Source organism: Erpetoichthys calabaricus, chromosome 3 (assembly GCF_900747795.2).
Source record: "Erpetoichthys calabaricus chromosome 3, fErpCal1.3, whole genome shotgun sequence".
In the NCBI taxonomy this organism is placed as follows: domain Eukaryota; kingdom Metazoa; phylum Chordata; class Cladistia; order Polypteriformes; family Polypteridae; genus Erpetoichthys; species Erpetoichthys calabaricus.
Window position 1 is genome coordinate 90,975,546 of NC_041396.2, and position 26,823 is coordinate 91,002,368.

The 26,823-nt window shown below is 38.9% G+C and overlaps 1 protein-coding gene across 1 annotated transcript in view; it reads left to right on the plus strand.

The window, feature by feature from the left end:
• The window catches only part of slc6a17 (solute carrier family 6 member 17), a 168,141-nt gene that overhangs the window by 110,643 nt on the left and 30,675 nt on the right, over positions 1-26,823 (plus strand). Inside the window, exons 3-4 of the mRNA XM_028797113.2 lie at positions 1,060-1,217; positions 15,595-15,721. Coding sequence (XP_028652946.1) covers positions 1,060-1,217; positions 15,595-15,721 — 285 coding nt within the window. The remainder of the gene's footprint in view (positions 1-1,059; positions 1,218-15,594; positions 15,722-26,823) is intronic.

A 26,823-nucleotide genomic window follows, 5' to 3' on the forward strand; every position in this document is an offset into this window, starting at 1 on the left:
TTTGCTTATAGCAATGCAGGTTTGATTGTTACTCTTGTAATACATGCATGTGGAAATAAAGAAAATTTAATGAGAAAAAAAATAATTAAGTATTCTAGCAAAGTGTATGACATTTATTTTTCAAGAAACCTTTCATGGTGATGCTAATCCTGAAGCATTTTGCACTGACAGACTTAGAGAGATGCACACTCATATTCTTCAAGTGTCAGCTCCATCTATTAATTATTATTATTGACATTACAACCTTGGAAGGTTTGACACTAAACAGATTAGTTTCAAATTCACATCTTTATCCTTCTGTTAATTTTCTACACTCACTATTTCTTGTCAGGATTACCAGGAGATGCATGACCATGCGTGATGATTTATAATTTATTAAACATTATTATAATGAGTAAATGCAGTACATTGAATAAATTCCTTGCATTGAATAAATATCTAGAATTTACCTCTTTTCCTTCTCTGATCTCCATTCAAGCTAGGATTTTTACAAGCCCGTTGTTTCTTTATTCTTCTGGTTTTCCTCTTTAAGGCCGAAGGAACAATCTACCCTGTTATTGTATATTTGTGCAGTTAAACTGAGAAAGACACTCTGTCCTTTCATGTGTTGCTACTGCATGTAGACTCTGGAGAGCATGACCATGAAAAAGTGATTTAGAAAGTGATAAAGACAAAAGTGAAAATTTACAGAGATTAGATTCACATTCTTAACTACACATGCTATGTGACACATAAAAACATCATTCATATAGGCAGATTTGGTAAAAAAAAAAAAAGAAATTAAACTTCAAGAATGTATGATAACCTTCTTTCATTTCTGCTGCCACCAACATCTGTGTCTCTTGCAGATACTCCATGAGAAGACTTCAGTATTTGCTGGTACCATTATAATTTTTAATATGTTTTTGGCATGTTATATGTTTTGTTATTTTATAGGATGTGGCATACCAAGGTGTAGCTGGAATCATCATATCTTGAAGACTTCACGACAAAATTTGATAAAAACACATGACATACAGTACGACCATTCAGAAAACCTCCTTTCTGCTTTCCTTGTAGGTGCCTATCTGATCCCGTATTTCATACTTCTCATCATCATTGGAATTCCATTGTTTTTTCTGGAGTTGGCAGTTGGACAGAAAATACGGCGTGGCAGCATTGGTGTGTGGAACTATTTATGCCCCCGTTTAGGTGGAATTGGATTTTCCAGCATCTTGGTGAGTAGTTCTTTCTTTTGAGGAATGAAATTTATTGGAGTGGAAATGATCGAAGTTCTGTGGCTGCATGAAGTGAATACGAATAGCTGCCTCACTCTTAATGTATATTTTATACCACTCTCTTTGCAGTAGGTAGTACCTTTCCCAAAGGAAATTATAATGTTGCAGTTTGAAAAGCACTCAGAGTGAACATTAAAAATACATAGAAAGGAAACAGGAGAAGAGAAGTGAATGGGACCTGTCTGAAGCAGGGAACAAATATGAAATTGTGACAAAACTTCTGGGGAGGAATGGGTTTAAGGCTATGGAGGAAATTAGCTCAGAACATTGTGGGATGGTTAGTTACATTTACAGAAGAGTATTATTCAGTCAATTCAGTGGATTTTGTGTATTTGATATGTTAGATTTTATTTTTCAATACAGGTTGAGTATGCCTAATATGAAATAATTGGGACAAATATTTCAGATTTTAAATATTTTTGGATTTTGGAAAATTTGCATATATATAATGAGATACCTTGGGGACACGCTTGATCAGGTAAGGAAATGCAGCCAAACGACTCATGCATATAATAATTCATATCACCGGGCCATTATTGAATAGGTACAGCCTATATTTTAGTTCCCTTTTAAGAGGGCCAATTCTGCGTATTTGCATTGAAGAACTTCTTTATTTGTCAGTTTATATTGGCTACGCATTGTTACTTATCAGGAAACTGGTCAACAGGTCATTAATATCTCAGCCAAGCTTCAGCTCCGTCATGCCCACTGTGCTGGAAGCCATTAAGTAACTGACAAGGTGCTATATTCAGTTTTCGCATGGTGTACATACATCACACAAAAAAATGCTTTGGCCAATATAAAAAATGGCAACATAAAAAGGAAATTTGCAGCAGTGTCTGGCTTTCCTAACATAATTGGGACAATTTACTGCACTCATATTGCAATAAGGACACCTAGGGAGAATTAAGTTGCTTTCGTTAACTGTAATCAGTGACATTCCATTAAAGCAAAGCACAAGTGTTAATGTTTCTTTCCCAAAACCCCAGAACAGCATTTTGAAACTTCCACACAGTATCTAACCAGCATAACAGAGCTTCACAGGGGACCACTAGCCCTGCAACCCTGCAAACCACATAGTCAGTTAAGTCATGGTGCTTCATGGTGCTCACTGCTTTTTACACTACACTTTGAGTAAACATTGTCTTCACTGAAAAGTACACTCATAATTTTTCTTCCTTTTCTGTTTCAAGAATTTTTATTTTAACTTTTGCTCACATGGTTGTTATAGACCAAGTAACAAATGCTTAGCCATGTTTAAAAAACAGACAAGAATTACAAATTATGAAAAATATCTGGAATTTTACAAGTAAAAGAGATGGAAAAAATGGCAAGTATTTGAACGTCAAAATGTTGTACAAAAATTGATGCACTATTACAATTATAAACACACACATCTGCATCAGCCTTAAAATCTGTATTAGGTAGAAGGGTTGTCTAAATTGGAGTTTCTGGTGTGTGCTTATTGTTATCTATATATTCACTGCAATGGGGATGAATATGTTTTTTAATTTTGATTTTTCAACTTTTTCTGCCATTATAGTTTTCAACATTCACATCCTCAGTGAATTTCATGTGAGAATGACATCAATTTTTGATCTTCAAGTGATATCTAGTTTTTAATTTTGGATAGGTTTAAATCAGGAGATGTAATGTATGACAACATAATTTGAAGAAACCCATTATGACTTTAGCCTCATTTGTCAAGGAGAGGTAATTTATTTCATTACTTTGGTGAATCCTGTCCATCTGATGAGGTTGGGATATTCTAGAAGAAACTGGGAATGCTGTTTTTATTAAATTATATTTACATAAGAAACTGTTTCTCAACTGATTATCCACCCAGCCATCCAGCTTTGTGTTAGAGGAATAGCTAAAGAGAGGTTTAATTTAAAAGCCTATCTTTAAGTTTAATCTTACTCTTCCGGTCAGCTAATAATTAAGTATTTGTAAATTACTTCATCATAAATTGATCTAAAACCTTAGTATTGATTCAAAAAATGATGATAAGATTACAACTATTTAGGAATACAACCAGTCAAATTATGAATAAGTATGCTAGTCATATTCATAGTATAACTGTTGGGAATTCCTCTATTTTTTTCCAACTGCAAAATCCTGCAACCAGAAATATGATGTGTGAACAGAGCTGTCTAGCATAACATGATAAAATTAAGAATAAAGAGAAAAAACAAGTACTGTAGTTTACCTTTATTCTCTCAACAACCACTAGGCTGATTTATTGAAGATAGAAGGGCGTCCACAAAACAACACAGCTACATAGTTCCAGACTCCCAGTATATTCAGTATATGTTTAGTGTATTTAATTGACTTCCCTTTAATTTAATGAAATTTCTGAGTTTACTTAAGGATTTTTAAAAGTCAAGTAAAATAAAACATTGTTATTCCCATGCAGCATTCAGTGTTTTAGACTGAACTGCATGGCCACTGGTCTTTTCTCTGATCCCAGTGTTGTACTGGATAATGATAAAACTATGCCTTTTTTCATTAAAAAAATGTAATTTCAGTAGCTTGTTCAAATTATTTTTCCTGTATGTCCCTTGTTCAGCAAACAACTGATACTGGACACCTCACAACACTTTAGACATGATATGTTTTATGTGGAATTTGTTGTCTTGCCTATAGAAAGACTAGTGTCCTCCCACTGTCAAAGACCTACAGCTTGACTGGGCACTCCTATGTAAAGACTCCAGGCCCCAGTAGTCATGTTGTGAAGCCCGGGCGCGTACAACCGCCCTAACCTCAGACACAGACAGGCAGAACACAGGTTCAACACAACACCCGGTTTATTTACAATTCTGTGCACAAATACCAGCATCAACACACACGATCCAGTCCCTTTTCAGCCACCAGTTCATCCGCCTCCACTTCCTCCTCAGGCTTTGTCTTCTTCCTTCTGACTCTGGCCATTGAAAGGAGTGAGGTGGCTCCTCTTATTCAGGTCTCGAGAGTGTTCCAGGTGGCTCATCAGTATTACCTGGAATCACTCCCAGGTGTGCTGGAGGTCCTTTATAGGGCTGTGCAGCTCCCCCTGGCGGCCCCCACAGAACCCAACAGGGTTGCACCAAACTCTAGCTCCCGGCTTGCCCTGCAGGAATCTGTGGTGCCACAGCCACCCAGGAGGGCTGTTCTCTAGTGTCCCAGGGGAGGTATTGCCTCACCAATGCCCTTTGCCCTGGTCCTTCCACTCTGATGGCTTCCCAGCCAGGTAGTGGCCGTGGCCGCCCATCACAATGTATAGAAATATCAAGTCAGAGTATGGGTTGAACATATAAAATAAATTGAATGACAGGAAGAATGTTCTTCTTTAAAAAGTGGATCACCCAAAACTATGTGCTTAATTTAATACGTTTTTGACAAACAGAGCAGAAATTCCAGCATTAATTCAATTCTACAGTAAGTATTTACACAGTCTTCTGGTTTGCATAATACCACTGACAACATCATATAGTATGTCTGCTGTCACTGATGAATTCATAGATACAAACAAGTCTAACGTCTAGCAAGAGCATTTAATTATGGGAAATCTAACAATCATTCTGGCAGACTTGCAGCATTTTCTCACTGCATCCGGAGAGCATTGTGAAATGTTTAGAAGCATTTAAAGTGGATTTTTGTAATGTAATTAGATTTTTCATGGGTACTGTAAAGTGGCTTCTTTACTCAGTCCATTTAACTTTTAATGCTCCCTCAGTGGTCCCTGCAAGTAATTTACAGATCAACCATTCTTTACGTAATTCAAGCTTGTTTACAACTTTAAGTTTCCAGGCATTGTCTCAACGGAAAAAATAACATATTAATTATGTATCTTAAATGTTCTGTATGCACAAGAATATTATGTATTTTAAAATTGTCAATGTCAACATTTTATTTGTTGCGTTATTGTATGACATGTTTATCAACTGAAGTAAACATAATTTTCTTTAGCTTACATTAATACTAACAATAAACAAGTGACAAATTTAGATACAGTATCTGCATAAAAAGAACATCTCTTCCCTAATACTGAAAATTCTCCAGACCAATTTCTCTTTTAAATACTGATAACAGGGTCTGGCATAAGCAGTCACCAGCCATTTATAAGGTAATGCCTTCTGTGGTGATAAAGGACTTGAGAGAGTTTAAAAACTTACATCCTTTTACAAACCTCACCATCATTAGACATCCAATTGACCAGGGATGCCCAATGTGTCGATCGCGATCGACTGGTAGATCGCAAAGGTAGTGCAGGTAGATCGCGTTGCATTCAAAAAAAAATTTTTTTAAACGTTAGTCTATCATATATCCTCCCTATGGCATTTGCCACTTGATTGACATACAGGGCGGCCAGTCTGAGATCTCTTTTCTTCTAACACACTGGTCATCACGCACAATCAAACGCGCGAGCTACTGCAAAACTCCGGCTGTGATCTAGTTAACCTTCCAATTTATATCGACTAAAGAAGGGATTTAAAAAAAAATGTTTGGGGAGGGTATGGGCTGGATGTGGAATTGGAAGAGGATTTTTTTTCTCACAATGTCACAATCGAAGTGTGTTTGTCTGATCTGTCAATCTATCATTGCTATTCCAAAGAAGGAAAATGTGGAAAGGCTCTTTCGAACTGTTCATAAAAACTACGAAATTGACTTCCTTCCGAAAAGCGATCTGAGAAAGAGAAAGGAGAGAGAACTAAAATCGCAGTTAATTGGACAGCTGTCATTTTTCACTTGGCTGAATTCAAAGCAAAGGCAGACACACCGAAGCATCATTAAGCATAAGAAGTCCTTCCAAGATGGAGAGATGATAAAAAGAGGCCTTCGTTGAGACAGATGGCTAGGGAGAAATTCCTACTGAGATTTCAAGACCCCTGGCCGGAGAAAAATGAGTTTCTCCTTGTCATTAAACATGCAGAATACAAGCAACTTAATAACGATCAATGGCCGGTAGACTTGCCATTTTTTTTCCAATCTGACCAACATGTTGAATGAGCTTAATTTACAGCTGCAAGGAAAAGAGAACCTCACAGTCAATATAATTAGCTCAGTTAATGCTTTCAAACGAATAATGCAACATCTGTCCTCAAAGCTGCAGGGCCTTGATTTGGGGAACATCCAAAACCTCAGGTTAGAGCTGGAGACGTAATGGAAGGTGTGCGCGCAACTTGACAGCATATGCTACACAGAGCAGATTGAAAATTGTCTGTCAGTAGGGGTGGGCGGTATGACCAAAATTCTATATCACGGTATTTTTCTAAATTATCCCGGTCTCACGGTATTCGACGGTATTTTTTTCCCCATGCATGAGTGGATGTTAACCACATTTTCCACTGCAATTACTGGCTAAGAATAACCTATTCCACTGTCAAGAGTATTGTACATTGTACAAAAAAAAACATTTTAATGTGCACACAAGTATTAATACAGTTTTGCATTGCCCCATAAAGTGATAGTTTTCAAGGGGGTGGCACTAATGGAGAAGGTATCACATTGCATGACAGATGCAGTCAAAATATAGAACCTTTTTATTGAACAAATTTTGCAAAAACAAACTATAATTTTGACAACATATTTTCAACCATACAAAGAGGCATTTAGACTTAGTAAAATATCCAGAAGTGCTTGTCAAAAATTGTATTACACCGAATATGTCTTAGAAAAGGAATAAATAGTAAATATTTTTTGTAAACCAACTACACTTTCTGTTAATGTTAACAATCTCTGTCCACTGACACGTTAAAGTGACTTTTTAAACAACTTTATCATCATTAAACTGCATAATATTTAAACTAATAAATAATAACAATAAAATAAATAATAGTATTATTACTGATAGTTGCACTATTACTTCAAGACTTCAAGCCCAGGTGCATTACACAGTATTCACCAAATTAAAATAAAATAAAACAAGTGCAACTTGGTGATGACATCTTTACCAACTGAACCATAATTTAGGCAAACTGCATTAATATGGACCTTGCTTCAAGCTAAGCTATACTGGGAAGAAAAAAACAAACTATATGTCGAGAACAAAGTCAACATTTCCACTTTATTCTTGCCGTTTATGTCGAGAACAAAGTCAACATTTCCACTTTATTCTCGCCGTTTATGTCGAGATTAAAGTCAACATTTCCACTTTATTCTCGCCGTTTATGTTGAGATTAAAGTCGACATTTTCACTTTATTGTCATAGTTTACTTCATAATTAAAGTAGAATGTCGTAAACTAAACTTCTTCCTAAAATCAATGTTTAATCAATTACTTAATTTACCCCATCATAAATTAATGCAACACATTAAATGCTTTGTTTTACGTTCCCCGACCCAGTGGTTAATCACTACGCTTCTTAAACTGACTTCCTCCGCACTAAGAGAAGACAGCGATCACCATACAGAATCCATTCACTTCATGATATTCCTGCTTTCTGAAAATTTAGAATGCTAAGATAAATACTTGATATCATTTTCATGATGAAATGCATTAAAGCAGGTATAGTGAGGCGGTAGTGCTGCTCCCTCGCAGTAAGGGGTCCCCAGGTGTATGTTCAATGTAGAGAACTTTATGGCAGGTGTGATGAGGCTCCAAAAAACTGGATGTATGAATACCTATCGCACAGGTTTAACTTAAATATTGTGTATATGTTGGGTTTGTGATCTGCTGGTCGGAGACACGAACACAGCATTCAATGCATGTTCTTCTGAGCGGGCTATCTTTATTGCATGCATGCTGTCTCTATCTGACGTAGGCTACCAAAACCCCAGTTTCTATCCTTCCTTTTTCTTTCACCACATAACCAATCACCACACGCTAAACGTCTTTGTGAAATTAAAACTAGTTATAAACTTAGCCCACAGAGTGTTCAGAACTTTAAAAATATCTTCGTTATACATGTTTAATTATGCCATCCATTCAGAGTTGCGCCCATCTCTGAACAAGTCGCCAGCACATCGCAGGATGAATACAAGCAAAACATACACTAGCAGGGTCAATATAGCACAACAAAACCCCACATCCTACATGACTTTGAAAGGAAACTGAAGCACGCCGAGTATACCCACTAGAAAAACATGCAAATGCAAGGCAGGCACGCCGCCGTGCCCCCATATGATTAATGCATGTTTTAATGCATTTCACCATGAAAATTATATTAAGTATTTATCTTAGCATTCTAAATGTTCAGAGAGCAGGAAGATCATGAAGTGAATGAATTCTGTGCGGCGATCGCCGCTGGCGCCTCCTCTTAGTGCAAGAAGAAGTCAGTTTAAGAATCACTTAACACAAAGCATTTAATGTGCTATATAACTTATGACGGGGTTTGAGAAAATCTAGTAAATTAAATATTAATTTTACGATGAAGTTTAGTTTACGATGTTCTACTTTAATGACAAATTACGAGAATAAAGTCAACATGTCGACTTTATTCTCGTCATAAGCGTCAAGATTTAAGTGGAAATGTCGAGAATAAAGTCAACATGTCGTCACACTATTACACAGTACCCAGGTACATTGCACTGTATTGAAAACAAATAAAACAAGTACAACTTGGCTTGCAGTATTATCCAGTAGTATAGAAACAGTATTTACACATCTGACCTTTTAAAACTAAAGCATCTCCAGGCGACAGACGTGACTCCTTTTTTTCGGCTCTCTGTCCACTTTCACTGCGCGGCATACCTATGCTACCGCCCACTATTTGGTGGTGTAGCAGTGAAAAAGAGCCCTAGTGCAACAAATCTGTGTTTAGCGGTGTAGCAGTGAAAAAGGTCCCCATTTGAACAGTTTCCCACTGCGCCACGTTCCGAACGTCGTTTAGGCAATTTAAACTGGTGTTGCGGTATAAGAAAAATCCATATCATAAAAAAAATAAAAAACGGTTTTCGGTATGAACCGGTATACCGCCCAGCACTACCTGTCAGACTTTGACAGATGGTTTCAAGAATACTTGAGCCAGTCGCTACATTTAAGTGTTATCCATTTAGGGAAGATGTTGAGGGTGATTCACCTGCATCAAAAATTGTAACACTGTTTCACCTAAAACTCCTCTACAGTGGAGGATGAGATTTTGACACTACAGGATGACATTCAGCTGAAGTCTAGGGCTCTTAGACAGTTTTGGAACTTACTCACAGAGGAAAAGTACCCAAACATGAGGAAATTTACTACCTCCTTGACTGCATTATTTGGCTCTACTTATTTATGTGAGTCAGCCTTTTCCCACATGAAGATTATTAAATCCGAATACTGTAGTGACCATAAATGTATTGAATTGTTATTGTGCCATAAAGGTTATTCAGTTATGCAAGGTATGACAACATATATTTTATGTATAAAGTATACTCAGTATATATATATATATATATATATATATATATATATATATATATATATATATATACTGTATATATATATATATATATATATATATATATATATATATATATATATATATATATATATATATAGCATTTTTAATGTAGGTAGATCATTTCGACCTGGTCATTTTAAAAGTAGCTCGCAAGCCAAAAAAGTGTGGGCACTCCTGCCATAGACACTTACCTTAGAAAACACAAAATGCCCCTCATTTGCCACGCTGTACAGGTTTAAGTTTAAGTCAAGCATTGTGGAATACAAGCCGTGAAGCCATAATTTACTAAAATTATTTAAATTCAGATGTATTTATAGTTGACTGAAATGAGCTGGGTCTTGCTACTCAATATTAATTGTGTTACAAAATGGATGACAAGGGAAATAAAAAGTGAAGGTTCAGCTGGGGTGGTTGCTGCAGCATTTGCATTGTTTTCCTTTACATGATCAGTCAGCTTATTTATTTGTTGGTTTTAGTTATTTCTTTTTGATTTTCTACATTTACCACTTTGGAATTATCCATTGGGTTCCTCTGCTTTCTTGTTAATGACCCTTCTGCCTCTTCTTTTGGTTACTCTTTTGTATTATGAACATGTCTAAGTAAACATTAATTCTGCCTTATAAAATGCCAGTGGTAACTTCAGCATGCCCTGCTTTTCACAACAACCTTGTCACATGCAGCTGGTCTTGCTTTGTAGGGCAGTATAGTGTGCAGTGGTAGGTAATGAGTGCTAAGGGACTGTGGTGTACATAGACAATAACTAATATATTAAAGGCATCATAATAACAAAAACCTTCAAACACCTTTTGAAGCAAATATTCCTGGTGATCCTTTTCTTTTCTGCTACACACTTGAAAAATTAGGCCATCCCGGAAAGAAATAGGGATACAAGCTGGAGTAAATCAATGTGCACCACCCAGTTATAACTTTTATCATGAAATGTTGACATCTAGGCCAGCACCATGGCACAGTGGTTAGCAGTGCAGCTTCAAAAATCTAGCAACTCTGAGTTTAAATTCTGTGTCTGGCCATTCTCTATGTGATATTTCAATGTCTTCTCTGTGTTTGCTTGGTGTTTACTCTGGTTAAAATAATAAATGAATTGTGTTTCCATGAGTTTACCCTGCAAAGGACCACCCTAATCCTTCTAGGATAGACTTTAACCTCTCATGACTCTGCATTAGATTAAAGCAGGTTTGAAAATGTTATGTTATACTGAAAGCTGCCTAGCTGCGGAGATGTGGTCCTACACTCTCTTTCCCAGTCCAAGGCCCTGCATAATGTACTTGTAGCACTGATTCCAGTTGTAGAAAAGTTTCATGCCATGTCATCAGGCTCATTATCATATTGCCTGTTTACTAACAATGCTGCCGGGTTTTGGGACAGATGTCTAGCTGTAAACATATTATAGTTTGCAGTAGTTTCACCTTTCACTTGTCCTCCTTCCATCTCAGTTTTTTTGTTTTAAACTTCTAGACATTTGCACTACCAATATTAAATCCAACCTTTGTCATTTAAGTCTGAATGATGCTCACAAAATTTCCTTCCTTAAACTGCTCATACCAGTTTCTTAATGGTGAGGCATACCTGCCGAACCAAGAAGCACATCTGACTGCCACCACTATCACTGCTTTCAGGCAGTAGCTTTCTGTAGAAAACAAAATAAAAAAAATGTCCACAATTCCCAAAAGGCCTGCTATAAGTGAGCTCTGTCACCCAGGGAACAGTTATTGACACCACAGTCGCACTTTCTCCAGGGCAACAACCCCACTGGCTAATTTTATTCCATAAGCTCCACCTGCCAAATGGAGGAACACAAGTGATAATCTAAATTCAGATGGGAAGTGTGTGGGAGCAATGTATTAATCACACAACAAATCAAAGTGAACTCTACAACAATGAACATAAAGTCAAACTACCAATTAGAACAGCGTCTTGATAAAAAAAGAAAAGGCAAAAAAACAGATATTTTGGTATTGCAAGTGCATGCCTCTCTCTACAAGCACCTACTTGACAGGAAACCTGGTGCCATCCCCAGGACAGCTGTAACTGCTGTCTTTGACACAAATATACAGTACAATGATTCTTTATTAAGTAAAATCAAAACAATAATTTCAATTAAGTTAATTCTACTTTTAATAAAGATAACTGTTAATGAAATTGAGGTGATTTGTAAAGCTTTCCATCAGGACCAGCATTTGTAATGCTTCTGTGAATTTTTGAAAGGAACTAATTATAGCAAACACATGATGAAATGCCAATGGGAGCTGACTTCTCTAACTCCCTGCTCACCTAAGTGCACTGCTGGTTATCCACAAGCAAAAAAATAATGAGAGCAGAAACACAGCTGAGAAGGGGCATTCCCTCTTATTGCCCTTATGAATATATCCCTGTAGTTACTTTATTTGATAATAAAACATCACTTCTGCTCTGCCCTTGTACTGTAGCTCAGCAGATAAATACATATACACTGCATAAGTCTCATTGAAATTTCACCTTTTGTTGATAGGAAAAATACAGATAAATCATACAAGACTCTTTCTCTTTTAAAAGATCTTATAAACAAAAATATTAAATTTAAAAACATGTAGATCATTTTGTTTTGGAAAGCAGTGTGTAAGTACTAGACCACCAAACATAGTTACTGGTTTAAATCTCCCAGTACCTGTAAATCTCTGTGTGACCCTGAACAGTCTGCTCATTTGCCTGTGCTACAGTCATATAAAATACATGTAAGGAAAGCTCTATAGCAGAGATTCCCAACCGGTGGTTCGCGAACCCCTGTGCTTTATAAACAGGGTTCACGAAAAAAATATTGTAATGGCAGAATTTTAAATCCCAAACGTAAAAAATATAACGAAATATTAAATGTAGGCAAATATATTCACAGTACTATTAATAATACAATAATAAAAATGGGTCAACAAATCAATTAAATGTCAAATTCATGAATATTACCTCAGTCACTTACACATTGTGACAGAAGATTCTGTAAAATTGTCGAGTCGCAACAGGTAATCTGTAACGCGATGAGACGCTACGCTGCTGGCGATGCGTGTACATTCTCGTATGATCCGGAAACTTCCAATTCAACGAACCGAGAACCCCGAATATGCTCGAAAGAACGAGAATAACGTCTACTGATATAAGAACACCGTGATCAGACAAGGGAGAGTAGAGTCAAATTGAATCGTACGATGCGCTTAAGAACCACAAGTGATTTTAATAAGATAAATTGGTAGTGCATAATGTGTGTAAATAAATTACAGTAAAGACTTTTTACTTAAACCTGCGCACGTCGAACGTGAAAGTGAATAATTATTACTCCGTAATTTTATTATGGATCGATGGTTAAAAACGGGTAGTTTTATCAAGTCTGACAAAAAGCTGGACGAGCAATCAGTTGCTTCTTCTTCTACTTCAGTCCCTGATTTGGTACTAACACAGGGTGACAATACTGAAAGTTGTAGTGAGCTACCGTCTCTCCAGACTGAAAGCAAGGAAATAACTGGTGAACATAGTAAGACAAAAGAGAAGAAAGAAAAATATGACAGCGACTATTTACGAATGGGTTTTTATTTTACCTGGGATGAGTCAGAACCTAAACCACTTTGTGTAATTTGTAATGAAGTCCTGGCCAACAGCAGTTTAAAATCATCACTTCTTCGTAGACACATTGAAACAAAACATCCAATGTACAAGGATAAACCTGTAGTATATCATAATGACTACACAGGGGGTTCGCCACTTTATTCCGGTTTTTTGAAGGGGTTCACAAGGAGAAAAAGATTGAGAATCGCTGCTCTATAGTATCTGTCTGATGTTGGTGTCTTACTACAGAAAGCCACTATGTAAAGTAAAATGTATTATACTGTATATAGTACATTAGAAATAAAAACATTTCCATTCCTTGGTTGTGTAAATGTGTACCTTCTTCAACTACTATTTTATGTGAGTACCTTTTGCTTTGATTAAAGCAGTATGTATACTTGGATAGGTCTCTATTAACATAGTACACTTGAATTTTGCACTTTTTTTTCCTTTCTTTTTTAAGGTATGGGCACTGATTGGGCCATATTTAAATTTTCATAAGTGTTTGTAGACTTGTGATATTCACTGTACACGGGACAAGCTTTTGCCCTAATGGTGTACATGAATGGAAAAGTGTCCTCCATCTTCTACATTTTTGAGAATATTTTTAGACTTTTATTGATTATGAACCTTAGCCTCATTTTTGCATGCTGGAAAACCTGCCTCTCGAGTTAAGGGCCAGGCTGCCCAGGGTATGGCCAATCTAGTGTGCTCAGACTTTATATAAGCAGGTTTGGACCCAATGAAATAAGCAGGTCTGACCTTTTGTGTTGGAGTTTTGGAGACTAGCTCCCATTTTTATTCTTTGTGTGGAAAGATTTCATGAGAGAGGGGGTGCAAACTGTGTAAAAATATGCAATGTTTCTTCAGGATAGTAGTAGACAGGAGAAACATTAGTGGACAGTGAGCAGTGGTGCTTGGTCCTAAGACTAATGGGAAAGTAAGGCAGGGTTCTCAAATTAATGGGGCTGTGCTATCTTTGTCAATGAAAAGATATCTTGGAAGCTGCCATGAAGATCTGGCACCTTGAAGGCAGCAGAATGCTTGCAGTGCGCAGACACTGAGAGTTACCAGAAGGTGTTCTAGACTGGAATCCCTTGTACAAATATAAGGTTACTTTTGCTTAGCTAACCACTTGAATGTGGAATTGGGAAGGGAATTAAATGCATGCTAAAGTGTTCTGGAGGGGCCCCATTCTGGAGAGAGAGAGAGAGAGAGAGAGAGAGAGAGAGAGAGAGAGAGAGAGAGAGAGAGAGAGAGAGAGAGAGAGAGAGAGAGAGAGAGAATTTGTAGTTGGCCGGGGAGTACTTTGTTGTGAAATTTTGGAGGGTAAACCCCACCAGCTTTCAATAATCATTAAAGCAAGTCCAGGAAGACTGGAATTTTCTGGTTTGTTTTTTTGTTCTTTAATAATAATAATAAAAATAATAATAATATTAAATTACATTTATATTCTGCTTTTCGAATTACTCAAAGCACTTTAAATTGACAAAAGATGTGAAGAACCCACCTGGATGATGTGACAGCAGCTATTATTGCACCAGTACGCCCACCACACATTAGGTGTAAGGTGTTGAAGTGGAGAGAGATAGCCAGGAAATGATTAGGTTGCCAGATTGACCAGGCCATTGTGAGCAATTTAACCAGGACATTGGGATAATCCCTACTCTTTTGGAAAGATGCCCTGGGATCTTTAATGACCATAGAGAGTCATGGCCTCGGTTTTACATCTCAGAATAGTGTTCACCGTCACTGCATTGAGGCTTTGAGATCCATACAGGGACAACAGGGTAAGTGTCTCCTGATGACCTCATCAACACCTCATCCAGAAGCCACATACGCTTTCCCAAGATGGTCTTCCATTCAAGTACTGGCCGGTTTCAGGTATGCTTAGCTGGATGACCTGTTTTAGTGCAATTTTATTTTATTTTTTTGTAAATAATTAAGAATCCAAAATGGATTAATTTGCTCCACACATAAAGGTTTCTACATTCAGAAAAAAAAGCCTTTAATTGTTCATCACAGTCTGTAGGGAGGTCAGCACCCAGATAGAGACTGTCCACTGTTCTGTGATTGCTCCCATGGTCGATAAGCTTCCCAGTATATTTTGTAAGCTTTCATATCTTTATTACCTTGAAACCTTCTGGACACATCTGAATAATATTTCTTTTTGCCATCAGAGGTGTTACATCAATGCTCATAACATTGGATCAGACACCCGCAAATCTGGTTATAGCTAATTACAGTAGCTTTGCTCAAATGAGCTTAGCAGTTTTATTTAAATAATGGAAAAGGGTCAATTGTGCAGATCTAGTCATACTGTATGAGTTAACACTGATCAAAATATTTTTGTTTTCCTTTCAGGTGTGCTTCTTTGTGGGACTCTACTACAATGTGATCATTGGCTGGAGTATCTTCTATTTTTTTAAGTCTTTTCAGTATCCATTGCCGTGGAGTGAGTGCCCACTAATAAAGAATGGCTCTGTTACAGGTAAGATATTCGAATGAAAGATATGCCACAAATCTTTGATCTGATTTTGAATAAGATTTGATGAAAATTCTTTTCTGTTGCTCTCTGTGGAGAGGCCTTATCACCAGGTGTCATCCAGAGTGTTGGACACAGTGTTCTTATTCTACCTCAGTCATGGTGTGCAGATAAAAAGAAAAATCAATCTTCTTTAATCAATCATTGTAAACTTACTGTTCCACATTCACAACTGCTACCATCTGTTACTATCTTGTGATCTATAGTTAATGATTAGACTATTTGATTGTCTGTTTATTTATGAAGGACTTTGAGAGCATATACCATTATCCTTCTAACAGAGGCCTTTCAAACTAAAGGGAACCAAACCATCAATAAAATATCTGTATGGAATGGTCTGCACTTCCATGTAAATTACACCATAGTGATACCTCAGGAAATCACTCAAGAGAATATTTTACAATATGATGCAATCAATTTTATTGTTCAATAATATACAATCAAGTATATTAACTTATATAAAATGTATTAAGTGCATAAAAAATGTACAGTAAAATGATCAGAAAATGTTGTGAACAACTTCAATAATGTTTAATTTGAAACTAAACAGATTGGGTCAAATTAAGTAAACAAGCTGCATAGACAGATAGATTGGTACGGGGTGGCTTAATGCTTCTTTGCACGCTCACCTTTACAGATCTAGGGGTTTGTATGTATTTGTGTGTTAATTGACTGATTGTTTTGGTTCATCATCCAGCATTGGTTCTATTAGGGGAAAAAAGGGAGAACAGTCTTACAAAGTATCTATCTATCTATCTATCTATCTATCTATCTATCTATCTATCTATCTATCTATCTATCTATCTATCTATCTATCTATCTATCTATCTATCTATCTATCTATCTATCTATCTATCTATCTATCTATCTATCTATCTATCTATCTATCTATCTACAAAGGGCTCACTCTACATTACCAATCCCAACAAATGAAGGATGGCACATGTCCAGAGCTCTCCACCACCGTTAGCCCCATTGATCAATGGCATCCAGGAGGGGGGTGAGGGGGTAGAACAGTCAAAAAGGAAACACAATCTAAAAAAATGGGACTGAAGTTTCCTCTGTGGTTTAAGAAAAGGTACAAAACACTTTGAAAAGGATTAAAAGTATGTTGAGTGCCAAGAGACAGGACATTTATAGAGACACTGTTATCTATTATCTTATGGGCAAGATTATGGGAATGATATCCTGTTACTAGCAGTCTGTCAGCACAATGTGAGTAAGGACAGAGGAAAGCAAATGCCTATAATGACTCTATATCCTTCCTGAATAAATCAGCTGATATTTACTGACCTCTGTCATTTGCTGGACTGTCTGACATCCTCACTCAACAGGCAGCTGTGCCTTCAGGGGCTCAGCTTGGAAGGGGGCAATATCATAAGTAGAAGGGGGTTTCCAATGAAGGTGGACCAAATTCCATTACCTGAATGGGAGGCTGACATAATGTATGGTCTAAATCAGTGTGACAGGACACCCTGCAGGACTTGCATTCCAGCAGGGATGGTTGTCAGTTCATTACCCTGTAGGGGCATCCCAGTCTGGGTAGTTAGCATTCTATTCCCTGTTGGGAAGCCAGGGAGAGTGAAAGGCCCTGGAAGGATGCCTCCTGTGCCCCTGTCACTTCTCCTACATTGGGGGTGGTTGAGGGCAGCATCCCTTCTGCTGAGTTCCTGTCTGGATATATCTGAAGGGCAGATTGGGAGTTTTAATTTCATAGGGTTACCCAGTTCGGTTCCATGGGTGCTGCCAGGGAGCAATTTTGAGGTGAATCCCCTGTCTTGGGGTGGTTCGATTTGACCTGGAAGTGCTTCCCAGAGGCAGTGAACGGGCACTGGAAGTACTCCTAGGTTGGGTTGAAAAGGGAGCAGTCCACACACCACAGAGGGTTAGAGTCTGGAGTAGGGAACTTCTGGTGACTGGCCCCGTTTTGTAGGGCATCCTGAAGGGCTCCAGGTGCCCAACGAGCTTCTTCCGGCTGCACTTCTGGGTGTGGCAGAAATGCGGCCAAATAGGACCCTGAAAACGTCCATATGCCCCCTGGCGGTGGCCACGGGCCCCAGCAGGGTTCAGCTCCCATGCTCCCGCTGAAAATCAAGGGATCTGCCCTCTGTTGGTCCGGGGGAGAAACTGTCCTAGAAATAGTCTCTATTCTAGTCCTTCCATAATCAGGGCGTCCAAGCTGGGTAAGGGCCCTGCCATTCACCACACAATGTTTTACTGCTTATGACTCTAAGCAAAATTTCTGTGACTTTAGTTCACAGCATTTGCTCATTCTGTTTAGTTCTGCCTTCCTTTCTTCCTTTCTCCAATCTTTCACTCTTTTTCTCTATAGTAGGGGTGTCAAACTTAAGGCCCAGAGACTGGATCCTGGTCTTGGACCTTTTTAAAATGGCCTGCTTCATCAATATTCAAATTATGTCAAATACTTCCTGCAGTGTCTGTTAGTTCTCTTAAAAAACCCTTTAATGTGTGTTTCATACAATACATAGATTGTATCATTATATAATATAGCTAGATTACAGTTATATGTAAAATGTGTCTCTGGTGTCTGCTCGTGTTTATTTTTGCAACATAACATATTTCCTGTAGTTAAAATGGAAACTCGCTGCTTGTAATGACCCAACAAGAAGAAGTGAAAAGAAGACGACTCAATTGCTGTATGTGGATAGAGAACTCACACTTCCACTAGTGTTAAATGTAATTGCTGTCCATTTCTGTCCAACTGAGAATGTGGTCTGTGTGATTCATCACCGCAACATTTTACCCATTTATTTTTTTAATGTGGTCAAATGCTACCTGATTGTGACAAATGCCAATGCAGGTATAAATGGATGTACTTTGTTTAGCTACAGATTCTCACATGTGTCCTTACTGGTGCTCTCGCTCAACTTTATGGGCAATTAGTTTCAGTCAATATTGATTTTGGTCTCTGTGTCTGCTGGTAGCTTTCCTAACCCACTGTAATGTCCATAAAAAACTAAGCTGACAATGAGGGATGACAGTTTCAAGGCAGACGTGATGCAACATATACAATTGTGGGGAGCCGTGGGGAGCAGAGAGGAACACAGTTTGGTGCACAGCAAACTAAACTGCCCACTTTGTGGTGCACCAAAATCAGTAATATAATGCTTCTGTGCATTAGATCAAAGACTCATTTGTAGCTTGTATAAGTAAGCAACTATAACAACAAATTGCCAGCTTAATGAGTACTTTAATTTTCAAAAGGTGACATTAAATTGTTGTGTTTGACAGCATATCCTCATTAATCATGAAGCAGGGGGCACTGTGCTATCATGTTTCTATGGGTGTTCTATAAGTTAATCTGAAGGAAAACAAAGGCTGATGAATTAAGCAGTTCCTTGCTGACTTCTGCATCTTCCTGTTTACCTCTAGAGATGAATGTATCACCAGGTTCAAAATGTCATCATCAGATTCACTGCCATCATTCAAGACATCTTAAGAGTCATTTCTGTACTTCAAACACACAAGTACTTCTCTACATAACTGACTTCGGCCCTATTGCTTAGTTAGTGTAATTTTCCCACTAACTAGTGGCTACTAAGGAGACAGTAAAGCATTCTACATACTTGTGGTCATTATTTTCCAGACTCCGCCTTCTTTCTTTCTTTCTTTCTTTCTTTCTTTCTTTCTTTCTTTCTTTCTTTCTTTCTTTCTTTCTTTCTTTCTTTCTTTCTTTCTTTCTTTCTTCAAAAGTAAACAAGTCAAGCAAAATGACACCTTTTATTGGCTAACTAAAAAGATTACAATATGCAAGCTTTCGAGGCAACTCAGGCCCCTTCTTCAGGCAAGATGTAATCACGATTACATATTTACTATTTCAAAAGTAAAGTAATGAAGATGAGAATGATGATGAAGACTCTTAGAGATATAGAGAAAACTGAAAAACAAGCAGAGATTGATGAGAATACTGCCGCATAAAGGCAGGGCGTTATGCAAGTAAATAATGCAGATAATTATGCAGCTGAAATGACAGGTCTGATCACTACGACAAGTGAGTGTAGAGAATTTGCTTCATGTAGTGAAGTAGATATGGGTCCATTAAAGCCGAATGAAGAATTTAAATTCCCAAAAGTAATAAAAGGAGTGAGATGGAATAGTCAACAGATTGTGTCTAAGAAGCACACTGAAGCTGAGGATACTTTACTCAACTTCAAGAAGTCTTGTGCTTTGTATAGTTTTGAGGATGGAGACATTTAAAAGGCTCAGGTCTCCTTTCTGAAGAGAGTTATGAACCTGAAAAAAAAGCTACACAAAAAAATGTATGAGGACAAATGTGGGAAATGTGTGATTATTCAGGAAGATTTCTTTTTTCAGACAGTCATTTGTTTATTAGTTTAGGGGGAAAAACTTATAAAGAGATGCTCTGGAGCAGAAATGTTTAATGAGAGAAAGCTGGAGTCTCAGGAGTATACTGACAACGTTGCACCCCTTGTCTTTTCAGGAAGGCTTAAAATAGATTCAGAGTTTATCTTTCTTCAGTTTCTTGTTAATATTCTTTGTTTTTCATTTCTTAGCTTCTCATCTTATTATGTGATGGAGCTTAAGGTGGGGAGTTTTGATCTCAGTGGGTTAAGGGATATCTTGAAGAAAGACGCTTTGTGCAAATGTCCTGAGGCATAGTAGATAAGGAACTGGGGAGACGATGTCATCTTTAGTCACGGCACAAAAGTCACGGTGAAGGGATGACGATCCTTCTATCCAAGCATCTGAACCAACTTGATCTCTGCCATTGAGGTGGAAAAGGGCTGTTTGTTGTTTTTAAAAATGCTGATTGAGCAATGCACTTCTGTTTTTATTTATATCTATGTACCAATGGAAGTTGCAGAGAGAGCAGAACATTTTCAGATAATCAGTTGCATTTTTTCCATTGTGAGTTTAGTTATCAAAATACTGTATTTAAGATCGAGATGTTAGCTGTACATTAACTGAAAACCCAATAGGAAACCATACAGAGGCTACTAGTGTGGTAAGGCAAATCGGCAAGCAGTGTGACCTACAGGATGCATGGAGGGTGAGGAATGGGGAAAAAGGGCAGTAAGCATGGGTAACAAATGAGGGGCAGCTCACTTCCCCTTGCAAAATTAGATTGCTTCTATGTTTTAGTCTTTTTACTTTTACAGATCACTGGTTATCAATGCAATTGCCTTTCCTTAAATCACATCACAAAATCTGGCACTAGAACTTATGACAGCACTATCATAATTCTAATATTTAAAAAATACATAGTTTTATTTTCTTTAGTGTTTTTTTTTGGGGGGGTGCATATGGTGGGACAGGCAAAATTCAGATTAGCCAGTTGTGCCAACAATACACTGTTAAAGTTACACAGAGCATTAGTATGTTTGTGAGAATCCTGGAGGAAGACACTGTTGACCTTCAGAAGTCAAATGTTTTGTGATTTGATGGAGATGTTCTAGAAACGTGAGTAAAAATAAAGCAGTACTCTGTGAAATGACAAATTATAAAATACAGGTCACACTAGTACACTCTCGATTTCATGTTGAATCTAAGTCTGATGCTCCAACAAGATACTGCATTTCCTTGGTTTAACGGGCCAGAGTCAAATTTACTACTGAGATATCTGCAGGCCCAGTAGCTGAATAATATGAGTTTGACCAGTGGCTCCCAATCATAGTTCTGGGGACCCCATTTGGCTGCCAGTTTTTGTTCAAACTAATTTCCTAATCAGTCAGCTATTGTTGCTCTAATTAATTTCATTGTTTAATTAGCTTGTCTTTTTATCCTTCTTCTCTTATTTTGCATTAAAAAGAGCAGAGATTTACATTTGTAATAATGTAATGTAAAAATATTTCTATTGGTGACATAGTTCTAAACTTTACAATCTTTCATTTTCTTTTTCTGTTAGTTCACCTTCTCTCTGGTGTGTTTGCTTCCTAAATTTTATCTTAATATTGACAATCAACAAATTGAGTAGCATGATTCTGTAGTGTGAACACTGGACGTCTCTACAAAGCTGTAGTCTAGAGAAGTAAATGAATAGTCTGAAACTTTTCATGGCCTTTTAATGACCTTTAACACATCTCTGAAAAAGAGCAAGATAAAGTAGAAAAAGATAGCACACTGTAACACAGGAAGAATGTACAGCTGCAATGGAAAACTTCAAACACGAGGAATCCTTCTGGCATTGGCGGTCTCCCAATTGAGTTTTTTTTTTCTGAATCTTGCCTGGACCTGATTTGCTATCTCTTATGCACAAAAGTCTGCATGAAGGACTGATGCCTATCAACTACAGGGAAACAGTGGTTGCTGTTTTTCTTTGAACAGATTACCTTTCTGAAAAAATAAGAGCTGGTGATTTGTGGCTTTACTTTGTATATACTCTAACATTCTGTCTAATACATTGGCTGTTAGGCTATTGAGGGTGGTAGAATTATTTCCCCCCCTGTCAAATTATGTGGCTAAGAGGAGTAGCAGGATAGCATTGTACTCATAACAGATACAGTCATTTGAAAAAGTTTGGGAACCCCTCTCAGCCTGCATAATAATTTACTCTACTTTCAACAAAAAAGATAACAGTGGTATGTCTTTCATTTCCTAGGAACATCTCAGTACTGGGGTGTTTTCCAAACAAAGATTTTTAGTGAAGCAGTATTTAGTTGTATGACATTAAACCAAATGTGAAAAACTGGCTGTGCAAAAATTTGGGTACCCTTGTAATTTTGCTGATTTGAATGCATGTAACTGCTCAATACTGATTACTTGCAACACCAAATTGGTTGGATTAGTTTGTGAAACCTTGAACTTCATAGACAGGTGTGTCCAATCATGAGAAAAGGTATTTAAGGTGATCAATTGCAAGTTGTGCTTCCCTTTGACTCTCCCCTGAATAGAGACAGCATGGTATCCTCAAAGCAACATTCAAAAGATCTGAAAACAAAGATTGTTCAGTATCATGGTTTAGGGGAAGGCTACAAAAAGCTATCTCAGAGATTTAAACTGTCAGTTTCAACTGTAAGGAATGTAATCAGGAAATGGAAGGCCACAGGCACAGTTGCTGTTAAACCCAGGTCTGGCAAGCCAAGAAAAATATAGGAGCGGCATATGCGCAGGATTATGAGAATAGTTACAGACAACCCACAGATCACCTCCAAAGACCTGCAAGAACATCTTGCTGCAGATGGTGTATCTGAACATCGTTCTACAATTCACCACAATTTGCACAAAGAACATCTGTATGGCAGGGTGATGAGAAAGAAGCCCTTTCTGCACTCACGCCACAAACAGAATCGTTTGTTTTATGCAAATGCTCATTTAGACAAGCCAGATTAATTTTGGAACAAAGTGCTTTGGACTAATGAGACAAAAATTGAGTTATTTAGTCATAACAAAAAGCGCTTTGAATGGCGGGAGAAGAACACCACATTCCAAGAAAAACATCTGCTACCTACTGTCAGTTTGGTGGAGGTTCCATCATGGTGGGGCTGTGTGGCTAGTTCAGGGACTGGGGCCCTTGTTAAAGTCGAGGGTCGGATGAATTCAACCCAATATCAACAAATTCCTCAGGATAATGTTCAAGCATCAGTCACAAAGCTGAAGTTACACAGGGGTTGGATATTCAAACAAGACAATGACCCAAATCACAGTTCGAAATCTACAAAGACATTCATGCAGAGGGAGAAGTACAATGTTCTGGAATGGCAGTCACAGTCTCCTGACTTGAATATCATCGAAAATCTATGGGATGATTTGAAGCAGGTTGTCCATGCTTGGCAGCCATCAAATTTAACTGAACTGGAAAGATTTTGTATGGAAGAATGGTCAAAAATACCTCCATCCAGAATCCAGACACTCATCAAAGGATATAGCAGGCGTCTAGAGGCTGTTATATTTGCAAAAGAGGCTCAACTAAGTATTGATGTAATATCTCTGTTGGGGTGCCCAAATTTATGCACCTGTCTAATTTTGTTATGATGCATATTGCATCCGGCGCCGCCGTGAGTGGCAGCCTTTTCAGCAGCTCCGTGTATGACTGTATATGTATGTGTACTTTTCTACTTTTATTTTTCTATTTTTATTTATTGATCACTCCTACCACTTTATTTTATGTTGATTCGTTCCCTGGACACACTTACTTTTACAACGTGGGCATGGATTTTAACACGCCGAGACTCGCCTATTCAAGTACTCAACTTCGGGCGCTGAGAACAAATGCCAGTGCCGGTGTGGTTCCATATTTACCCGACGAGGTAAGAAGGCGGTATCGTGGCAGCAGAGCCGGCACTAAGCTAAAAATGAAGCGGCTTGCGAGAAAGTGGCGTTTCAAGCCTTCGGTGCCTTCTGTGATTCTGGGGAATGTAAACTCAATCTCAAATAAGATCGACGAACTGGCTGCGCTGGTGAAAAATGTAAGGACCTACAGAGAATGCAGTTTGTTGTGTTTCTGCGAAACGTGGCTAAATAACACCATTCCAGATGCCAACGTGGAGCTATCCGGGTTTAGCACAGTTAGAGCGGACAGAGATGCAAGTGCCTGTGGTAAGCACAAAGGAGGAGGACTCGCTCTCTATGTTAATACACGGTGGTGTCACTCTGGACATGTTAACATCAAAATCTCCACTTGCTGCAGGGATATCGAACTGTTGGCCGTAAGTTTACGTCCCTACTATTTGCCCAGAGAGTTTGGACATGTCATTGTTGTCATCGTGTATATTCCTCCTCGGGCAGACGTGGAGTCAGCGAGTGACATCATCCATTCCGCTGTTGCTAAGTTACAAACGCAGCACCCTGAGGCGCTTGTGCTAATCGCTGGAGACTTTAACCATGTGACGCTGGACAAAACATTGCCTGCATTTTCCCAGTATGTGGACTGTAACACCCGGGGAAATAAGACTATTGATTTACTGTATGCAAACGTTAAAGACGCATACAGTGCCACCCCGCTGCCTGCGCTTGGGAAAGGAGATCATAACCTGGTTCAGCTTCAGCCTCACTATAAACCAAAAGTTAGAGTCCTACCTACAACCACACGATCATTCAGGAAGTGGACCCCGGAGGCTGAGAATACTCTGAGAGAACTTTTTGGAACTACAGACTGGGATATCCTGCAGGGATCTCATAATGAGAACATTGAGGAAGTTGTTGACTGCACTACTGACTACATCAACTTCTGTATGGACATTGTAGTTCCAGTAAGAACAGTACGCTGCTATGCTAACAACAAGCCATGGATTACAAGTGACATCAAGGGCCTTTTGAATCAGAAGAAAAGGGCTTTTAAAGACGGTGATCAGCATGAGCTCAAGCGCGTGCAGAAGGAACTCCGAGTCCAACTCAGGGCGGCGAAGGAGCAGTACAGGAGAAAGCTGGAGCAGAAGTTGCAGAATAACAGCATGAAGGAAGTGTGGGATGGGATGAAGATCATCACTGGCTGCAGCTCGAAGCGGGGTACCACCATTGAGAGAGACGTGAAGAGAGCAAACCAAATGAACAACTTTTTTAACAGGTTTGACCACCCTAACCCACTCTCACTCTCACCTCGGAGTACTGCACCCTCCACACATCCTTCTGCTGATACCAGCATAGGAAAAACATCCCCACCCATAATAACAACAGCGCAAGTGAGCAGAGAGCTGAGGAGACTTCGTGCCAGCAAAGCAGCGGGTCCAGATGGAGTATCGCCACGACTGCTGAAGGTCTGTGCATCGGAGCTGGGGGGTCCTCTACAGCGCATCTTCAACCTGAGCCTGGAACAGGGGAGAGTCCCGAGGCTTTGGAAAACATCTTGTATCACCCCAGTCCCAAAGGTATCACGTCCTAGTGAGCTGAATGACTTTCGGCCTGTTGCTCTGACATCACATGTGATGAAGACCATGGAGAGGCTGCTGCTTCACCACCTGAGGCCACAGGTTCAACACGCCCTTGACCCTCTGCAGTTTGCATATCAGGAGAAGGTGGGAGCGGAAGATGCCATCATCTATATGCTACACCGATCCCTCTCCCATTTGGACAGAGGCAGTGGTGCTGTAAGAATTATGTTTCTAGACTTCTCTAGCGCCTTCAACACAATCCAACCTCTGCTCCTTAGGGACAAGCTGACAGAGATGGGATTAGATTCATACCTAGTGGCATGGATCGTGGACTATCTTAAAGACAGACCTCAGTATGTGCGTCTTGGGAACTGCACGTCTGACATTGTGGTCAGCAACACAGGAGCGCCACAAGGGACTGTACTTTCTCCGGTCCTGTTCAGCCTATATACATCGGACTTCCAATACAACTCGGAGTCCTGCCATGTGCAAAAGTTCGCTGATGACACTGCTATCGTGGGCTGTATCAGGAATGGGCTGGAGGAGGAGTATAGGGACCTAATCAATGACTTTGTTAAATGGTCCGACTCAAACCACCTACACCTGAACACCAGCAAAACCAAGGAGCTGGTGGTGGATTTTAGGAGGCCCAGACCCCTCATAGACCCAGTGATCATCAAAGGTGACTGTGTGCAGATGGTGCAGACCTATAAATATCTGGGAGTGCAGCTGGATGATAAATTAGACTGGACTGCCAATACTGATGCGCTGTGCAAGAAAGCACAAAGCCGGTTATACTTCCTTAGAAGGCTGGCTTCCTTCAACATCTGCAATAAGATGCTGCAGATGTTCTATCAAACAGTTGTGGCGAGCGCCCTCTTCTACGCAGTGGTGTGCTGGGGAGGCAGCATTAAGAGGAAAGACGCCTCACGCCTGGACAAACTGGTGAGGAAGGCAGGCTCTATTGTTGGCATGGAGCTGGACAGTTTAACATCTGTGGCAGAGCGAAGGGCGCTCAGCAGGCTCCTATCAATTATGGAGAATCCACTGCATCCACTAAATAATGTCATCTCCAGACAGAAGAGCAGCTTCAGCGACAGACTGCTGTCACTGTCCTGCTCCACTGACAGACTGAGGAGATCGTTCCTCCCCCAAACTATGCGACTCTTTAATTCCACCAGGGGGGGTAAACGTTAACATTTAACATTATACAAAGTTATTGTCTGTTTTTTTTTTCACCTGTATTATTATCATTCTTTA